A 21,451-nucleotide genomic window follows, 5' to 3' on the forward strand; every position below is an offset into this window, starting at 1 on the left:
GTCAATAGACATCCTACGAGAATGCCGATGATAATCACAGACATTCCGAAGAATTTCAATGACATAATTGAGTCAGGACGATGCAGATTATTATATTTCTGAAAATTGATTCAGTCCATAAAGACAATAAAATAATTAGAGAACTATTTAAGAATCAAACATATATATTACAATTAACTAATCATAAAACTAAAAGTCTGTTTATAGAATATAATAATAAAAAAAAAAATTCATAGAAATAAATTCAAGATTTTCAAAATTTCGAGAATAACAATAGACAAAAGGAAAGAGATGGTTCAAGAAATGTAGTAAATATTCTAGTATAAGCGAAGATGTCCTTCCGATTAAATAAAAGTACAAAAACTGTTATCCTCTGTTGTTACGATATTAATAAGTGAGAGTATTTCTAGAACGGGATAAATACATTTCTTACATAAACACAGAACAAAGGTGTTTTCATATAAATAGACGTAAACAGATATTTCTAAAGTAGGTCAAAACGACCTTCTTACAAGTTTAAATATGTTTCTATATTGAATAAAGTGTTTCTATTGCTTATGATGGTAATTATTTTTGAATATTTAGAAATAAGTGATGTAACTATTAGTGTAATAGGATATAGATTTATTTATCTGATTAAAATACCTTTATTAGAAATCGGCAATTATAAAGCATATAGAGCTATTCCAGTACCAAAAATAATAAATAATAGTTTAGCTGTTTATATCTCAAACCCACACGAGTACATAATTACTAATAACGAAAAATTATTGTATACTCCTAGTGAAGAAAATTTTTTTTAGAACATTGTAAAACTCATAAACTAGTTTATTTTTTTTGTGTAAGACAATTCATCCTAAATATTATATTCAAAAATATGATGCTTGCCTGAGTCAAATTGTAAATGATCCATTTTTAAATTTAAGTTTAATGGAAATCCGTGCTGTAGAAGCACCGGATTTAAAATTGAGTGATTTAACAAAATACGGAAAAACTTTAACTGAGATTAAGAGAGAGGCAATCGAAATTGGAAATCATGAAAGAACGAAAACTATTTACGAACAAATAGTCAATTGGATTTTATATGTTTTGTATGTGATTATTGCCTTGGTATTACTATATGTAATTATTATTATTATTATATTCAACTTTACTTGTACTCATTATTATGCCTAATTTAAAAATTTTTTTGTATTAAGAGCAATTATGTAAAATGCACTTCAAATATTCCAAAGGAAAAACCCAGATTGTATATTGTAAAAGGGGATTTTTTAATCTTAGGGTGGGGGTGTTATGCCTCTGTAGATTTTTTCTTTTTCTTTTAACGTTATCCTTCAAAACTGCTGACGATGTTGTTTACACGCTAGCGGCTGGGCAAAGCACACCTTATTACCTGTTTATTCCCATGGCGTAGTGATACTTAAAATTGCGGTGTATGTTCTCTAACACCTTTTTAGTTAGTTACAGAATGGTACTCACAGAATACACTACGAATCATTATGCATTCCTAGTTACAGAAAATATTTGAGAATAAATTAAAGAATCTTGAAGAGCGACTTTACGTTATCAAATAAACAATTAAATGTTAGTATAGTTTAGGCATTGAAATTCTTCGGAATGTCTGTGATTATCATCGGCATTCTCGTAGGATGTCTATTGACCTTATTTTTCTGACATATTTGACATCTTTTTACATAAGCTTCGACGTCTCTTCTTAAAGTTTTCTAGAAGTAATTCTCACTAATTCTATAATATGTTTTCTTTATTCCACCATGATCTCCAAGGAGACTATCATGATTTTCCTTCAATATTTTCTTGATATCTTCTTTCTTGGGTACTATTCTTTCTTTATCGTGTAGAAAAACTGTAGTATTTCCTTGGCAAAATACTTCTTTCCAGATTTTCTCAATTTCTTTCTTGGAAAATCCCGTTAATCGAGCACACTGATTGTGGTCGAATTCTTTGAATTCTTCAGCAACGGCTAAGTACAACAATTCATTAATTTTTTCTTTCAGTTCATCTTTTGATTTATGTGAATTTGCTTCGACGATAATATGATATTCCCCGTGATCTTCTTCAAGATAAACTTCTGTTGTTTGTCCTCCATTATCTCGGACAAATGACACATCAACGCTGCCCTCGGGTATCGCTGAATTTGTCAAATATAACTGTTTTCCTAGTTTAATAATTTCTTGTTCTCTCTCATTTTCTTCTTTTTCTCTAACATCTTCTTGGTGATGATCTTCTTGATGATGTTCTTCAGGTTGATTATTTTGTTCACTACCTTTTCTGCATTCTGTTTCCAATGTTCTTCGTTTTTTATTTATTTCTGAATCCATTTCTATTGAATTCCGTTTCCGTTTACCGGCTAGGGTTACTGGTTCCTCGTTGCTGTTTGTAGGATCGTCCTCTCGAGTACGTACCCTTTTTCTTGAACTTGGATTCAATATATCCTTTCTTCTTTTCTTGTTTGATGTACACTCTTCTGAATCTTCTTCTTCTGATGCTGAATCCAATAAAGTATCAGCATCCATTCTTCGAAATACAAAAATAGGGTTTCTCGATAATGCATCAGCATTAGTATTGAGTTTACCCTTTTTGTAGGAAATTTCATAATCATATTCTTCTAAACTTATTCTCCACCTCATTAATCTTGAATGAGGATTCTTGTGGTTCATTAACCAAACCAAAGGTCGATGGTCAGTAACAATTTTAAATTTTCTGCCGTATAAATATGGGTGAAAATGTTTTACGCACCACACGATTGCTAGTAATTCTTGTTCAGTTGTTGAATAATTTTTCTCTGCTTTATTTAAAACACGACTAGTGTATGCAACAGGATGTTCTTGATTGTTTTTAATTTGGGATAATATGCCACCAATGGCGATACCAGAAGCATCTGTTGTAAGAATGAATTCCTTAGTGAAATCTGGGTATGCCAATATTGGTTCTGAACACAATTCTTTCTTTAAAAGATTAAATGATTTTTCTTGATCTTGTCCCCAATAAAATTTTTTATCTTTCCGTAACAGATCAGTTAGGGCTTTCGCTTTCCTGCTATAATCTTTAATAAATTTTCTATAATATCCGGTCATTCCCAAAAATTGTCTTATTTGTTTAATATTTTTCGGAGTTGGAAATTCTGAAACACTTTTACATTTTTTTGGGTTCGGTTTAACTCCATCTTCAGTAATGATGTGACCTAGATATTGCAATTCGGGTTTCAAATATTTACACTTATCAGGCTGAAGCTTCAAATTAGTTTCTCTTAATCGCTGGAACACAATTTTCAGATTTTCGTTATGTTCAACCAATGTTCTTCCGTATACAATGATATCATCGAGGTAAACGAAGCATACTTTTCCGATAAGACCCCTTAAAGCGTTATCTATCATTCGCTGGAATGTAGCTGGAGCATTCTTCAAGCCGAAAGGCATTTTCAAGTATTCAAAATGACCTTGGAGTGTGCTGAATGCCGTTTTCATACGATGCTTTGGATTTACCGCAATTTGGTGAAATTCACTTGCAAGATCAAAAGCAGAAAAGTACCTGGAATTTCCAAGTTGATCCAGAATTTCTTCAATGTTGGGAATCGGGTATGCATCCTGAATTGTTTTGTCATTTAGTTTTCTGAAATCCGTTACAACTCTCCATTTTATTTTATTTGATGCATCTTGTTTTTTAGGTACAATCCATAATGGCAAGTTGTAAGGGGAACTTGAGTTTTGAATCACTCCCTTCCCCTTCATTTCTTCAACTTGCCGGGCAATTTCCTCTTGTTGGGTAGGTGGAAACCTATATTGTTTAACATTGATAGGAATCTCATCTGTTGTTTCTATTGTATGTTCCGCCAAATTTGTAGTAGGTAAAGGGTCACCCGGTAAATAAAAAATATCTTGATACGAATCAATGATTTCCCAAATTTCTTCTTTCTCTTTAGCTTTAATAATGTAAGACAGTCGAGTATTTTCTTTTAATACTTGACTACGCTCAGCTGAATATTCACATCGCAACTTGAGAATTTGTGACTGATCCCGATTAAAAATAATTGTTCTTTTCTTCGTAAGTATTATAGCATCTTCTTTTTCTAAAAACGGTCGACCTGCTATTCCATCTTCTTCTAACGGAAAATCATTCGGAACTACTAAGAAAATATGATCTATTTTATCAACTGTAATTTTACACTCTTGATTACAAATAATTGGGATATCATTAATTCTAGTAATTTCTGTGTTGATTTTTCTTACTGGTAACCCTAGTGTACATTTTAATTTAATAACATTTACAGCTGCTCCTGTGTCTGCCAGGAATGAATGACTTCGCTGTCCGACGGCGGTGTCGACTCTGAGCATGAAGCTTGCTCTTGGATTTCTTCTGTTTTTTGACATTAAGTATATTTTATCTGATTTGGTGGAACGTTTGGCACCTGCCGTGATGGAAAATTTTGATATGATACTCGTCGTTTAAGAGGACTTTCATAAAATGTCCAAAACTTCCGCAATTATGACAAGCATATTTGTTTTCCTGCGCTGGTTTCTGTGGAATTCCTTGACCTAATGGCCTTGCATTTTTATTTTCCTGTGATTTATTCGAAGCCTTGTAATTGTTGACAGGAGTCTTTTTGTAAATAATTTGTGAAATCAATTCTTCTTTTTCTGTTTCTAATGCTAGATTTTGAGCTTCTCGAATCGTGGTTGGTTTGCCAGATTTTACAAATAATTTAATGCTAGCGCGAAGACCCCGTACGTAGTGAGCGAGACCCTGTCTTTCTTCATTCTTTAAAATAAACATTCGGTTTTCCGCATCAAATTCTGAATTATTATTAAGCGCACGTTTTACATTTAAATGGCAATCATTAAACTTTTTGTTGTAATCGAGAACACTTTGGTTATTTTGTTGACATTGACTTCGTTCCAATAACGCGACATCATATGATTTATTTTCCCCAAAATTAATACGTAATATTTGAATCAAGTCTTCTAATGATCGAATATCATTACCGTCAATCACTTTTCTAGCATAACGAACTATTTTCTTTGAAATGATTAACCGAATGAATAACACCCGTGACTCTTCCGGAACTTCATTAAAAATTGATTTAATTTCGAAAATAAAGGTTTCGATCGATATATTATTACCGTCAAATTCCGTGATTACTTCTAAATGAGATTTCAAATCTTTCATTCTTAAAGAGTTTAATAATCTGATTCACTGGGAACGTGTGTACTCTCACCTTCCCGCTTTTCATCTTTTTCTCTTGTAAAAATTTCCAACTGCGCACTTAAATTAATGTTTTGCTCTCGTAATAATTGCACCATCTTTCGTAATTCTTCATTTTCCTCCTTTTCTTCCTTGAGAGCTTGAGCTTCCTTATTTAATAGATTATTTTGTTTTTGTAGTGAATCAATAATAGCTAGGAGTTCCTCTTGTGTTTTTGACATTTTGAAAGACACTTCTGACAAGTTTATCGAATTTTCACTAGGCTCTTCACTTTCGTCAGAATAAATTTTTATGTCGCGATAATTTACGAAATTGCCGTTTTGCATATGTAAATAACCTAATCTTACTTACATTAAGATGCTTGTTCTCATGTTTCCAATTGTTTCTGATGCACTGACTCAAGATATCCTTTTTAGCTGCCACCAAATTTATGTTATGCCTTGGGAGAAAGGTTTAACTTTCTTTCAAAATAACTTACACAAGATTTTAATGTCTAAACTATACTCACATTTAATTGTTTATTTGATAACGTAAAGTCGCACTTCAAGATTCTTTAATTTATTCTCAAATATTTTCTGTAACTAGGAATGCATAATGATTCGTAGTGTATTCTGTGAGTACCATTCTGTAACTAACTAAAAAGGTGTTAGAGAACATACACCGCAATTTTAAGTATCACTACGCCATGGGAATAAACAGGTAATAAGGTGTGCTCTGCCCAGCCGCTAGCGTGTGAACATCATCGTCAACAATTTTGAAAGATAACGTTAAAAGAATAAGAAAAATCTACAGAGACATAACAATATATATATATAAACTATTAATATGTAATAAAAAAAATAGTAAATGTTTTATTATATATATAGATATTTGTTTTTTTTTGTTTTGATAACAATAACATCAATTACATATAATATATATTAAATACTTAAATATATATTTAATTTAATATTAATTATTTCACCATTGTACATTATTTTTCTTTTTATTATTGACTATTTCACTTTTTTACATGTTTTCTTTCAATTTTTTTTTAAACTCCTGACGACATGTGTGTCACCTATAGATATTTTTGTGAACTATGAGATTAGTAAATATTAAGCGTTATTAGACTTTTAAGGCGAATTATTTTTACAGATTATAAACCTAAACACCTACAAGCCTAAAATGTAATGAAAAAAGATTAATTTATTTCTATAAGATAACTTATTAATTTATATCTCTTTTCTTAATTTATATCTCTTCAATCAATTAATTTATATCTCTTTTGGAGTAAAACTTTTTACTCCAATTGTATTTTTCATTCATTTATTTAAAACTGTCAATGATTATTAAAAAATGAGATCGTCTAAAGTATGCTTCTTACTTGTTATTAGTGTTTTATTAGGAATAATAAATACCGTTAATACGCAAGCTGATTGTTTTAATGAAGAATTGTTTTTAAAACCTTTACCAAGCGGTCATATTTATGCTTATTTTCAATTTACAACGTTATGGAAATCATCAAATACACCAAAATCTTGTATGTAAAGTTTTTGATTATCTTGTATGTCACTTTTGCATGAAAATATAATTTTATACAAATATATTTAAATATAATATATATTTCAGTTCATCACACACATTTGTTTCCCAGAGGATTAGGTGAAATTATAGGACGTCATAAAATAGATGAATTGCATATTACTTTAACTCAAGGTTTATGGAATTATCAAAAATGGGGTTATCCTTTCTATGATGCTGGTCCTGGAGCTGAGATATATGCTTGGTTTAATAAAAATGTTTCCAAGTAAATCAAATTATTTATTTATTATACTTATATTATCTCTAGAAAAAGTGTTGTCATTAATTTACAAAACTATACTTTTCTATTTTTTTTCTTGCATAGCATTGATCAAGAATGGAAGGGATTTACTAATGCATTATCAGGTTTACTTTGCGTCTCCTTAAATTTTGTTGATTTTGCTAACAGTGTATCACCAAAATTTACTTTTCGTCCTCGCGGTGTTGTTAAACAAACACCAAATTCTACTCACTTGCGATATTCTTCTTTACCACGGGAAATAGTTTGTACAGAGAATTTAACACCATTTAAGAAATTATTACCATGTGATTCCAAGGTATTGATTTAAAGTATATGTGTGTATAATAGTAATAGACATTATTATTAACAAAACTTACAGAATAATTTTTATTTTATAGAAAGGTCTAGGAACTCTGTTGAATTCCGCGTACATTCATAATACAAATTATCATTCTCTTGGAATACATTTTCGTTCAATATGCACTAATAAAGCATGCACGGATACATTTTTAGAATTGCAACTAACAGTTTCATTAATATATGACAATATGATAGATACGCAGGTAAGATACTATAAAAAACGAAATCTTAAGAAAATATTAATCATTATATTTGTTATTACAGGATTGGTCAATAAGGAAATTTTTTGGAATAGGAATTAAAGGATCGTGTCCTCTTGCGATAATAAGTAACATATATATCGATATATCAAGTAATAATACGCATCATATTTATGAAATAACACCTAAACCAACAATTAAACTTAAAAGCTTACGCGGAGGGCAAGAGAATGATATTGCTGTATATGATATTAGATCACATTCTGCTGAAGGGATGTTTAATATTGCAGTTAAACATAGTACAACAAAGACTGCAGTCATTAATTATCCTTCTATTCTTTACGCAAACAGGTATATTATAGGTACGTACTTGTTTCTATTCATAATTATCACAATGATTTATTATTATAAATTTAATTACTATTATTAAAAAATTACTATTGTAATTGTTAGATAAATAAGTATTATCTCTCTCTATATATATAGATATAATATTTAAAAAAATACTTTCTTTAAAAGTTTATTATAATTCTTATTATAAATCATAAAATAATATGTTTATTCATTCTATATTTAATAGGTTCTGGTCAACAGAAAGGTAGTTTAGTAACGAAGATTTATAATAATCATTGGCAGGCACTTGATATTGTATTATTAGAAAACATTCCATGGTATCTATCAGTCTATTTGCACACTATTCAAATTACATGTAATGGGAAAAATGTTGTTCCACGTAAGACATTTTTATTGTTTCTTTTATTTAGTAATAAAAATTAATAATAATAATAGTAATAATAATATTATGAAACCTTCATCGTTATTTTGTTTTATACAATACTATTAACAAACGCATTTTTATTATTAATATATATAAATAAAATAATTTTCATTAGATTATATTTATAATGATAAAATCAATTACAGTAGCACTTCATTACATGCCAGGAAAAGAAAGGATAAGTCCATATTATTTAGAATTAATTTTACGTCTACCACCTCATTCAGTTACAAAGTTTTCTATAGAAATTGAGTATCTATTTTTAAAATGGCAAGAATATCCACCTGATGCAAATCATGGATTTTATATGGGTCCAGCTATTATCACAGCATTGCTACCAATTGCAAGAAATTATACTGCTTTACCTCTTGATGGAAGTATTATATCATTAAGGTACATATGTTTAATCATATTTTATATAATACTCTTTCTCTCTTTTTTAATGGAGTTACTTCTAATATATTATAAAACTTATTATTAATACAATTGATCAAATGCTTATTTCAGCTTTAATGCCTCGCAAGATAATTATTTGGTACAATTAAGAACAGAATCTTTACTTATCAGTCTTCCAACCCCTGATTTTAGTATGCCATACAATGTAATTTGTTTAGCATGCACAGCAGTTGCTCTAGCATTTGGACCGCTTCATAATATATCTACAAAGCGATTGGTATTGAAAAATATTGAAAAAGATTGGAGAGATCAAGTATTTTCCTTCATCAGAAAAAAGATTTTTGGATCAAAAGAAAAAAGGAATGAAAATCGTGCGTGTTATTTGTCTTTTTTTTATATGTATAAAATATAAATATTTACTGAAAATAAATAAAGTATTAATAATTTGTTAAGCAATCCTACGATAAAAAAATATTCTTATTTCAAATGTTACTTTTAATGAATAATTTTAAAAAGATTGCCTTTCATTTCTTTTTACTAACATTTATTTATAATCTTTTTAAATTTGGGATTATCGTTGCTCATATTAAAACTTCATAAATATTGTATCCTTTATGCAAATAAAAGTTGTTTAACGAAAAGCAATAATAGCGTATATAAAAAGTTTTTGTAAATAAAAAAATCACATTGATTAAAATAAAATAATAAACAAATTTAATAAAAACGTAATTATCAGACACTATTATTGCTTACTATATTCTACATACGTTTTCAATAATCACTAAATGATAACATAACTATATTCTTATATATATATCGGTATATACAAGTAATCATAGTATAATAGAAAACAGAATTAGTAATGTTATTTTTCTTTTTACATGGCGTTTCGAACTCGAAACTTTATTATCGTTTCAACACAAGAACGTTATTCCTCTCGGTTTTACGCGAGTTTTGTCCACGGTGTATTTACACTAGCGATTCCCCTTAGATCGAATTTAATGTTTTCTTCTCCTTTACGCCTCGGTCTTCTTAATGACCTTTTGCTACTCTATTTTCCTAACAATACTCTATGTGTCGTTCTTTCATCCCTTCATGTATGCTACGTGTCCTGTTTATTGTAATTTTCACGCTTTTACTACTCTTACGATGTTTAAAAAGTCTTGTAGTTCCATCACTTCGAAATTATATAATTCCCTAAATTTTCGTTGATTTCATACTTTCTTGAGCTAAATATGTTTCTTAAGATTGTTTTCGAAGACCCTAAATTTCTTTTCATTTTTTTGTGATACTACGTAATTGTAGAAAGATAATGAAGTCACTTTTTCTTTCTTTCTTTCCTTTTTTCGAAATTTTCTTACTTTTTTTTGTAAAAAGAGATACAAGAATTTTAATTCTATATATTAGTAATGTATATTCTCCACAGTGCTATAAGTGATAATAAATTCTTTAAATCATTGCTATAAAAAGTATTATGGAATCAACGTTAATATAACAAAGAGTAATTTTTTAATCATATTTTTCATGATGTAAAAATAATAAATATTGATATTATGATTCAAAATGAAAATATTCTATTATATTTTATGGTGCTGGTCTTAATACAGGAGAAATTTGGATGCGTGTGTTTAAAACGCCACCAATGTGACATCGATTTACATGATTTTCATTATCTTCACTAAAAATACTTTGCATTAACCAATGATTTGAATTTTTAGGATAAATGCAAGCTTTTGAACGAACTTTATTTGGTGATAAAATAGGTAATGAATTTTCTGCGAGTATAGAATTCATTGGATCCCGATTTTCATCAAATTTAAGTGTCTTCTCAATTTCTTCTTCATCGGATGAACAAAGATCAATAACCATAATTGATTTCTGTTTTACTGAATATGTTATTTCTGTTATTTCATTTGTACTATCTTTAGTGACTGATTTATTTTCAGAATAATTATTAAAAGATGTAACAAATGGTGTATTAGATTGTATTATTGGCATACTTTCTTCTGTTATCATTTTTTTAACTGGTACTTCTTCCAATATCTTTAATTTAGTTTTTGATGCTGGTCCAGCTTTTTTATATGATCGTCTCGTAGAAGAATTTCGATGTTTGAGAGAATTGTGTTTATAATCTTCTATTTGTTTTTGATTTAATTTTGCGAGAGTAACAAAAACGGGTCGACAAGCAGCATATAGAATTTGCGATTTTATATCCAAAACTAAAGGAAGAAAAGAAATAATTAAATTATGTCATTTAAAATGTATTTATTCATTTAACATTTATGCATTATACTTACTTGGTTTTCCTTTTAAAGCATCAGAAAACTTATATTGATGTACATAATCAATTTGTTTATCTCGACTGAATTTATATGTTGTAACCCACTTATCACGTTCATCTTCTTTATCTAACCATTTTGGTCTACACGAACTTGTTACAGGTGGTGCAAGTACATGCCTTTCTATTCTTTCTAATCGTTCTTGTTGTGTTTCTTCAGTCATTGTTTTAGATTTTTTGGCTAATATCATACCAGCAGGTGAAGAAAATGGAATTGCTCGAGATTTAGTTAAATTAATTGATCCTCTAACACGAGACGAGGTCCTAGTTGCTATATACGTATTATTAATCGCTTCGCTTTTATTTGACACAGTTACTTCGCCTTCTTTTTCTCTCGAACGTAATTGAAAATATTCTAAAAATTCATTTTGGTCTGTTTCTGGTTGATTGATAGAGAAGTCTGGTGTGTTGGGACGTGAACTGTTGCTTTCGTGATATTGTTGTTCACAACAAATCAGCTCATGCTCCTGAAATATTATAACAATAAGCTCATAATAATCATTCATAAAAATAATATTTATAGATATTTTAATTAGTATATTGTACCTTCATTTTTTCAAGTCCAACGAATTCTGCATCACAGTTGTCGCAAAGATATATGTCATCACAAGGCGGTTGAACCATCATAAAAGACTGTGTTTGTTGTTTAGATTTATTAGCAAAATTGGATGTAATTCCATTATGAAAAAGTAATGTTTTCCTTAGATTTTCATTCTTCTTATCATAATTCTAAAAAGAAAGAAATGATAATAATAAATAAAAATAATAATAAGAATAATAAGAAATAATAGGAAGATACATACCATATTCTCATTACGGAATGTTACTAAGAGTTTATTAGTACTTTTGTGATATAAACTGGTAGTGGAATCCCAATTATTAACATAGCCTAATTCTTCGTGTGAATATCGTGCAAGAAATGAACAAAAACGTAACAAATATTCACTTTCATGATATGTATAACATCTGAGCACTATTTTTTTTAGATTTGCAATCCAATTCTGTCAACAGTTTACATATAGTTATTTTATTTATCGAATATAATTAAACGTTTTCTTACTTACGTCTGTTAACTTTTTAGGTCGTATTAGAGGATTAGAAAATTTTATTTCTTCAGGCCACCATTCTGGTTTATTTATAACTTCGTTAATATCATGTCCTGATGAACACTCAATCATAAATGTTACAAAATTTTCTAACTGTGTCTGTAATGTAAGAACAAATTAATATTGAATTATATTATTATAGAATTAAATTTAAAGAAAATATTAACATACCAATGTCATATTTTCTAAAGAAGTTGGATACCCATTAACAAATAGAAGTGGAAGATTAGAAACCATAGAACTTTCTTCATGAGAATTTTCACAAACTAATTCTATGGTTTCATTAGCAGATTCCGTCATATTATCATATATAAGATCTGAGAGGTGGTTTTGACGCAAATCTACCTCGTAAACATCTACTTGCACGCTCGAATACTTCATTTTACATGGAGATTATTAACATCCGTTTATTTTAATAAAAATTAATTACAGGAACACTACTGTAGAAGGCTGTTTCTTAGTTTTAGTATTCTACACACAAAACAAAGAAAGGCAATATTTATTATTTATTATAGTAAAACATATGCATTTAATTAAATCAAAAAATACAAACGTGTAATGCAAAAATTAAATAAATAAATTGATTTACAATGATGAAAATTTTTAACTTATTTTTTTATAGTATATAAACAAATATTTATGCTCTAATTAGATGACAGATATATATTGATAATTATTTTATCAATAAAATATAAATGCCTTTACTTAAACGAAACAAATAAGAAATATTTACATAATAATCGAATTTATTTTTACTTTTAAACAGAGATGTGTATGTTGATGTAACTATTTTTTATCGAGATATATTTATTCATATATTTATTTATTTTACAAAATTACAAGAAAAAAATGATAATTTCTTAGGAATCGCACGCTATGCAAAATGCCTTCGTTGTAAATCTTTATAAGGCATTTCACATTAAGAGCGAAGATCACACACAAAATGTTTTCAAATGGAATATATTGTATTTAGATTAACATACATTAGATTGACTACATACGATTGAATTTTTTCACACTTATCTATAGCCATTATCTTGATAAATATACCATAATATAACTTCAAAAAAGTAAAAGAATTTACCCACAACACACACCTACTAAAATACATAGGGGTTGTACTAAACTGTTGGAATGCGATATTGAAGGTCCCTGCACATTTTAATGCAGTTTACAAACATATAGATAGCGTAGTGATAGGTTGGTATGGTGGCACTATGGAGGGTAGAGGTAAGCCCCGTTTTCCAATTACAGAGCATAATGCGACTCAGTGTCGCACAATGTCGCATTGTGCTAATGCTTAATTGGAACATGAATTAGTTTTCAAGTGCACCAGCAGAGTGCGCTAAGTTCAGTGTTGAAACAAAAAATATTCATAGACTTAGCAACCTCATTAATGTATAAATAAAGTGGTAAACAATAATAATTGGTCGAAAACTATTTACGGTTATTTTAAGTAATTTGGATTTTGATTATTTCATTAACATTTTTTTAATAAATTTATTTATAGTTTATTTTATTTTTTTCATAAATTTATTTATAGTTTTGTATTTTAAAATGAAATTGTACTCACATTTTATGTGTAGAATATAAAAAAAAAATAGTCAATGTTTATACCTTCATCCATACTTATATTTATTTTTTAACAGTCTGAATTAACTTTTTATTATTTCCAAAAAACTACGACGAGAAGAAAGCTTTAAGAATTTTTTCAATAATAAACAATATTACTAACGATAATATCATACAATTTCGATCAATGCCAACTTAAAAAACATTTGGTTATTTTCAACTACTGAGTTGGTATCGATTGCAAGCATCATGCGAAAGCAACACTTTTTACAGTGCTCGATTGTGCGATGCGATGCTCTAGTTGAAACATTCAACGTTGAGCATTATGCCGCATAATGCGCTTTAGTGCTGTAATTGGACAACGGGGAAGGAGTAGTAACATCTTTGTATATGAAAAGTGTCCGTCGAAATCGAACCAATTGAGGTGACGCAACATTAGCATCATGGTAAATTTTAAACGAAGCGCCAAATATTATTAGAGTAGGATTGAGAAATAAACTGTGGGCGCCAGCGATCCCATTCGTACGATAATTATCGTACGCGTCATATAATTTGAAGCCTTGTACGATCCAAAATTCAGCCTGTACGATAATTTTCGATTTTACGATAATTCGATATTATTTGATATGTACATAATTGTATCGATAAAACAAACCGAATTTTTTCGAGAAAAAAAAACCACCACTGTACCATCTGATCTCCGTACCTACGACTTGTTGAAGTTGAAGACTAAAAAACAAAAAAAAAGGTCATCAACTTTGAAAAAAACTCTTTTTTCAGATTTTAAAAATCAAATCCGAACAAATTTTACGGCCCTGTGTCGATCAGACGAACTAGAGCACTATAGAGATGCTCACATCCGCCATTTTTGCTCCTCGAGTGAGCGGACAGTTTTAAAAAAACATATGTAGTGAGAGTCTGTGAGCTTTATCATTATTTTTTGCAATTTTTTTAATTCTTTGTGAATGAATAAAGAAGAAATTTTATTGAAATCGTGTAATAGTCGTAGACAACTAGTGATTTCTGTCTGAAAACATATTTAAAAATACATTTGATTTACTAAAAGTATTATTTAAGAAAATCAACATTGATTTTCCAAGTTGTTGTTATGTTAAGTATAAAATAATTAAACATTTTTTCAATGTTCGTTAGTATTGCGTGAAAAATTATTATGAGAACTGCAAACGTCATACCAAAGTGTATGGATCTGCGACTATGAAATGAAGAGTTTTAAACATTTAATTTATGCATTTGCTGCATATATATTGTGCATTGTTAATAATGATGTTAATTTTATTATTTATAATTTTATAATATTTTTACAACGGAACAAATGAATAAATAAATATAGATATATTCATATAAATGATACAAATTTATTTTATTTCAAATGTACAATTCTAACTACTCACTTATGCTATGTGCAGTTCATTACTTTTTTTTTTTAAATATATACAATTTTTACTATGTTTAATTAAGTTCATGATTATGAAACATTGTATTTGCTTAAATATTCTGAAGCTGCTGAATACGATTTATATTCTTTTAAAATTGCATTCATTCTCTCTATTTGAGCCCTCATAGACTTTCATATAGAAAGATTTTCAGCAAGCAAAGACATAATGGTCTCTTTGTTAACGATTTTATTCCACTTTCATACTTCTAAAAAAGATACAATTATTATTTTTAAATTTACAACTAATTTACATATTTATATAACATAAACATAAATAATTAATGTTTCAAAATAAGAATATAATACCATTTTGCTATTAGCAAAATGATCTTTTGTTGTCTTCCTTTTTTACTGGCATACTTTTCATCTGTTTTAAAATAAAAATAAGAGTTATTGAGCTTTTATTTGTAATATGTTATTCAATATATTTAATATATATTATTAAATAAATCCAGTATTTTTATAATTTAAACAGATTATCTATTTTTCAGAGAAATATTAAAACATTACTTACCAAATTATTACTGAAACGTTCCAAATAGAGAGGTTATCCATGTTTATAAATCAATCACTGAATAGTATTTTGTAGTTTAATCTATCTTTTAATGTTAAAAATAGAAAGGTTAAGTACTAACATCAACTATCAAATAATTTTTTTAATGAAATTTAATACAATTATCAATAAATAATTCAATCTCGCTTGGTGTCAACAAACGTGTTTTTTTTTCCTTGAGGTTTGTTTACCCGGGCGCTCAGTCTCTGGACCATTGTACCCGGGCCCTTTGCGGGGAAAAACCTATGACCATAGCGGTCCCGCGGGCAGCCCCGACTCCCTTGCAAAGCGCAGGAGTCTGGCCGTCCCTGAGCCCACTAGATCGAAGTTGTTGTCGGTGGTCCCAAGGACATCATTTCTGACGTCCGCGAGCCCAATGCATTGAGTTATGAGATGGAGGGGGGTATCCTCTCCTTCGCCGCACCTGCCGCAGACCGAGTCTTGTGCAAGGCCCAGTCGCGTAAGGTGCTTTCTAAGGTGCCAGTGCCCGGTGACCAATCCTACAACCAGCCTCAATTGGGCTCGGTCCAGGTTGATCAACTCGGTACCTAGCTCCTCCGAAGGCCCTGAAAACAGAGCCTTCGTGTGCCTCATGCCAGGGCATTGCACCCAGAGATCCCTGAAGCGGTCCGTAGCCCACTTCTTAGACCTCCACCGCATGAGCCCCTCTGACACGCTGATGTGGCATTGGCTTGCCAGATCGTGCCGTGAAGCTCCAAGTCTGGCAAGCTCGTGCGCCCTTTCGTTGCCCTGAACGCCACTATGACCCGGCACCCAGAGCAACCTTACTCTGTTGACACTGCCTAGCCGTGTCAACAAGTCGACACAGTCCTTCACCAGCCCTGACTTGACCACGGTGCTGTGTACAAGTCTGAGCGCAGTGTGGCTGTCACTACAAATGTAGATATGTTTGCCATAGTACCCCCTTTCGAGGATACTGTGGGCGCAGGCCCAAATGGCAAACAGCTCCGTCTGAAGAACAGAGGCGGTACCGGTTAGGGTGTAGGACAATTCGGTCCTAGGCCCTCCAGACCAGACCCCTGCTCCCGCTTTGGAACCCGCTTTAGCCCCATCTGTATACCAGACGGGCCCTGCGGGTGCCAATAAATGATTTGGGTCCTCTGCCCATGACTGTCTATCTGGGAAGAGGACCTCATAGTTGTACTGGAAATGGTACTCCTTTGGGCACCATTCACCCCCAAGACGGTTGACTTCCTCGAAGTCCTCCGTTCTTGACAGGATCGATGCGTGCCCGTAGGAGGCCCGTCTCCAGCTCCCACTGACTAGCAGCCTAAAGGCTGCGCTTCTGGCTCTTTCCTCCGCCGCAATGTGCGGAGGTAAGATGTTGAGCAGAGCCCCTAGAGCCAGGGTCGGGGTAGTGCGCATCGCGCCCGTAATTCCCAGCCCTGTTAGCCTATAGACCCTGTCTAACGCTTTCCTGTTTTGAGCCCGCTTGACACCGGGCCACCAAACTAGGGAGGCGTACGTAAGTTGAGGGACCAGTATGACGGTGTAAATCCACCTAACCATCCGTGGTTTTAACCCCCACGTCTTACCAAACGTCTTCTTGCAGGCCCAGAAGATATTAATAGCCTTCCTGGCCTGGTTGTCGATGTGGCATTTCCAACTGAGCTTGCTATCGAGCGTCACCCCCAGGTAGCGAACTTCCCGGGAGAACGTCAGCTCAGTTCCAAATATTGAGGGAGGCCTTATATTGAAAAGCCTCTTCCTCGTAAAGAGCACCATCTCAGTCTTATTCGGGTTCACCCTCAAAGACATCGACGTGCACCAATCCTGAACGATGTCGAGCGCTCTTTGCATCTTGCTCGACATTGTGGCCGGGTGATTGCCGGTGACCGCTATGCAGATGTCATCGGCAAACCCAACTGTTTTAACCGCTAGCTCCCCGAGCCTGCTCAGGAGCCCATCGACAACCATGAGCTACATCAGTGGGGAGGTAACTCCACCCTGAGGGCACCCTCTGCCGATGTGCGCCCTGATGTCCGTCCCGCTGAGACTAGCAGTGATGATACGTGAGCGGAGCATGAAGTCCATCCACTGGACGATAGTGCCGTCAATGTGGAAATCCCTCGCTGCTCCGCATATAGCTTCGAAGGAGGTGTTATCGAACGCCTCCTCGACGTCTAAGAAGACACATAACGTGGCTTCTTTCCTGTCGAGGGCATCTTCTATCTCGCGAACGAGGCCATGAAGAGCCGTCTCGACAGACTTACCTGCTTGGTAAGCGTGCTGCGATGGCTGCACCGGCATCCTCGCCAGCGTTCCATCCCTTATGAACCTATCAACGAGTCTTCCCAGCGTTTTCAGCAGGAAAGACGTCAAGCTGATAGGCCTAAAAGCCTTGGCTTGGTCATATCTGTCTTTTCCCGTTTTTGGGATAAAGACTATTTTGACCTCCCGCCATGGCTTAGGTATCTCAAGGCGAGACACGCTCTAAAGACACGGATTAGATGCTTGACTAGCCCATCCCCTCCATTCTGAAGAAGAGCGGGGAAGAGTCCGTCAGCCCCCGGGCTCTTGTACCCGTCGAACGAGTCCAGAGCCCAGCGAATCCTGTCATACGTTACCACTGCAGCAGCAGTGGTCCAGTCACCGGGTCTCGTGGCGCGGAGCTCCCCCTGAGTCAGGGGGTTATGCTCGACCTGTCCGGATCCAGAGAAGTGTACCTCCAGTAGGTGGGCAAGAATGTCCTTGTGTTTCTCAAGCTGCTCCCCGTTCGGGACAGAGAATCCACCGAGGCTTGGTTGTGGGCCATTGGCGAGGACTCTGCGAAGTTTGGCTACTAGAGGAAGAGCCTCAACTTTAGAGCAGAATTTCTCCCAAGCCTCGCGTTTGGATTCCTTGATGAGCTTCTTATAGGCCCTCTGCTCGTTCCTATAATTAGCCCAATCTTCAGAGCCATTTGATTTTAAGGCTCTATTTAGGAGGCGGCGAGAACTCGAGCGCAGTGAGCTCAACTCCTGCCACTCCTGCCACTCTTGTCCTGCCCCTCCGTGTCCTAAGAGGGCAAGCAGCTTCGAAGGCCTGAGTGATGGAAGAGGAGAGTAGGCTCACCCGTTCCTCAATCAGACCCTCAGTCCTTAGCCCTCCGCTTATACCCCCGAGCCTGCCTTCTAGGTCCCTCTTGTAGAGAGCCCAGTCAGTGGCCCTTGGGTCTCGGTAGGTCCTGACAACGGGCTGTGCCGTCTCAGTCCTGAGCTTGAAGAGGATGCGGCGGTGATCCGAGAGTGAATCCTCATTGTCCACTCGCCGCTCCTCCAGCAACCGAGCCACCCTGGGAGTGCCCAGTGTTAAGTCAATCACCTCTTGTCTCCTCGAGGTGACGAAGGTTGGTCTGGATCCCCTGTTGAGGATCTCCAAATTCGACGACGAGAGGTATTCCAGCAAAGCCGTCCATCTCTTATTTATATTTGAGCTGCCCCATGCGACATGGTGCGAGTTAGCGTCGCACCCGATCACAAGGTCCAGCCCTTCTCTGCGGCAGTGTTCCACCACGGCCCTCAGTTCCTCTGTAGGCGGATGTTCGGCAGAGTCGTAGGGGAAGTACGCTGAGTAAACGATAAGGTCAGTCAGCCCACCTCCCAACCTTAACCTAACCGAGGCCACCGCAAGGTCCCTGCTGCAGAATCTGCTTAGCTTCAGGGCGTGGTGCCTTTTGGATACAAAGACACACGCCCTTGGGCCGGGTTCGCATGGGTCATAAACCAATGTCCCCATGCTGCGATCAATCCCTTTAACAAGTTCACCACAGATCCAGGGTTCCTGTATGAGGGATACTTCTGTCTGCTCCACTGCTAGGTTCTGGCCAAGAACCGCCGAGGCCGCTATGCAGTGTTGCAGATTGATTTGAGAGAGTTGGAGGCACGCTACCCCCCCCCTAGGTGATGGCGTGTGCGCCCTTTTCCCTCTTTTTGGTTTAGGGAGAGGGAAGAGGAGGGGGAGGGAAAGGGAGAGAAGGAGGGGATAGGTACTGGAAATAGGTGGTGGAATGGGGAAGAGGACAACAGGTCACGCTACCGGCCATCGTCCTCGATCCCCTGTCTCCCAACTGCCTTCGGGGCCTCTATGGTCCCCTGGGGCGTTATGGACGGCTCCCGTTAGGGACCCAGCAATGGTCCGTTGGACAACACGCCGGGTCTCCTCACGGGTCGTCTTGACCAGGGCGATGGCCTTGGGCGGTCTACTTCTGGACTTCGCCCCGCCCTCCGTTTTTCCGTCGGACTGAGCCCTTGCCCCCGCATCGATTGCGTCAGTAGGCGCTTGTGACGCGTTGGCAGGTTCCCGCTCCTTCGGCGTCAGCCTGGGGACGGCTTTCTGCGTAGCGGTGGTCCCTGTAGTCGCAGTCGACTCCACCGGACCCCCTGCTGCGCGTCCGCTCCTGGATCACTCTTGGTTTCCATAGGAGCAGGTGCTCGCCCTCCCGCCTCCGCTCCGACCGGGGCTTCGTAAAAATGGGCCCTGCCCAGACCGAAGTGAGGGGCGAGCTTCCGCTTCTTCAATTGGCCTAAAGAGACCGCATCCACACCTAATACAGCGTGGATTTTGTCCTGGACAGCCCTTCGGTCCCACACCCTCCACAAGGAGGCTGAGAGTCCTGGGTTCGGCCTCTGGAGTCTCCTGAAGATAGTCGGCATGTCTTCGTCCGTGTCGAGGAACACCGCCGTCATCCTCTTCAGCCTCGGGAGGTATTGCCTCTCCAGCACCTGGAGTTGAGCTCCCTCCCATGGTTTAAGGCTCAGGACAATGGCTTTAAGCCATGCCTTCGCCTTGTCGTCCGAGCAGGTTATCCAAAGGACTCCCTGCCCGTAACGGGTCCTCTCGAAGCACGGGACTACCTGATCCGTTGGGATCGAGTCCAGCGCCCTAAGGAGTGCCCGCACTAGTGGTACACCCTGCTCCTGGCCGAGTGTCACTTCGGGGAAATCAACCGGCGCAATGGTCAGCCTCATATCCCCAGCCACAGCATCTGCGTAATTAGTAGGACTTATGGCGATCCTACTCTTCTTGATTACCGCAGACCTTTCCGGCGGGGTGTTGTCCGAAGGTCTGGGCCTTTTGGTAGGGCCCTGACCATCGGCTGCCCCCTTCTCCTCATCCTCGCGGTGCGGCTTGGGGGTTTGGCCCTGCAAAGCCAATCTGGCTTTGCGTGCCTTTCTCTTCGCAGCCCCGCTTCTATTTTTCTTCTTCTTAGTTGTTTTGGGCGATGAGTCCGTGGGTCCGGCTTTCGCCGATCCCTCATCCCCAGCGTTCGAGATCAAATCTTTGGCGACTGGAGTGGGTTCTTCTTGCGAAGTCCCCACGCCAGCTTGTGTTTTTGTTTGTGTAATTTTGTTGGATTCCATAAGAGTCCCACGAGTAGTCAGAAAATAAGCGGTCCATCACCACAGAGCCTGTTGCGGTGATAAGGCAAGATAGAATGGGGGGTTGCCCGGTACCCCAAGGGCATCGTTTGCGACACTTTACCCAAGTGCCATCCAGCCATCGGCACGATTGCTTCCACCTTAGCTTGGGGAGTTGTCCGCGGCGTGGCTTTCGGTCCCCTAGGCCGATTTTTACGTCAGCCGAGTCCCTTATAGCCTGCGCTATCCCGGGGTTCTTTAGGCTCTCGTGCTCGGGGTTGAAGTCGCCAATGACGCTCCGTTCCCCG

At 35.7% G+C, this 21,451-nt stretch overlaps 2 protein-coding genes across 6 annotated transcripts; one reads left to right on the forward strand and one right to left on the reverse strand.

The window, feature by feature from the left end:
• Positions 1-5,787: 5,787 nt before the first annotated feature.
• On the forward strand, positions 5,788-9,214 carry PIG-T (phosphatidylinositol glycan anchor biosynthesis class T). 2 transcript variants are annotated; one of them, XM_015333997.2, is made up of 9 exons: positions 5,788-5,919; positions 6,597-6,742; positions 6,832-7,009; positions 7,109-7,340; positions 7,423-7,587; positions 7,649-7,946; positions 8,165-8,317; positions 8,509-8,755; positions 8,870-9,214. In XM_015333997.2, the coding sequence occupies exons 1-9, from the start codon at positions 5,906-5,908 to the stop codon at positions 9,168-9,170; spliced, it is 1,734 nt and encodes a 577-aa protein (XP_015189483.2). In that variant the 5' UTR covers positions 5,788-5,905; the 3' UTR covers positions 9,171-9,214. The 2 variants fall into 2 exon arrangements, with proteins under 2 accessions (XP_015189483.2, XP_015189482.2); XM_015333996.2 differs by lacking the exon at positions 5,788-5,919 and having other exon boundaries at positions 6,479-6,742.
• Positions 9,215-10,309: 1,095 nt separating this feature from the next.
• Positions 10,310-13,696, reverse strand: ova (ovaries absent). Of its 4 annotated transcripts, none has more exons than XM_015334003.2 (7): positions 13,300-13,696; positions 12,374-12,673; positions 12,161-12,301; positions 11,900-12,097; positions 11,643-11,825; positions 11,056-11,563; positions 10,310-10,977 (listed from the first exon to the last, which is right to left on the reverse strand). In XM_015334003.2, the coding sequence occupies exons 2-7, from the start codon at positions 12,581-12,583 to the stop codon at positions 10,343-10,345; spliced, it is 1,875 nt and encodes a 624-aa protein (XP_015189489.1). In that variant the 5' UTR covers positions 12,584-12,673; positions 13,300-13,696; the 3' UTR covers positions 10,310-10,342. The 4 variants fall into 4 exon arrangements, with proteins under 4 accessions (XP_015189489.1, XP_015189486.1, XP_015189488.1 ...); XM_015334000.2 differs by having other exon boundaries at positions 13,204-13,353; XM_015334002.2 differs by having other exon boundaries at positions 13,186-13,341.
• Positions 13,697-21,451: the final 7,755 nt, after the last annotated feature.

This window comes from Polistes dominula, unplaced genomic scaffold (genome assembly GCF_049000335.1).
Source record: "Polistes dominula isolate Pdom_NZ unplaced genomic scaffold, Pdom_raw_medaka contig_31, whole genome shotgun sequence".
In the NCBI taxonomy this organism is placed as follows: domain Eukaryota; kingdom Metazoa; phylum Arthropoda; class Insecta; order Hymenoptera; family Vespidae; genus Polistes; species Polistes dominula.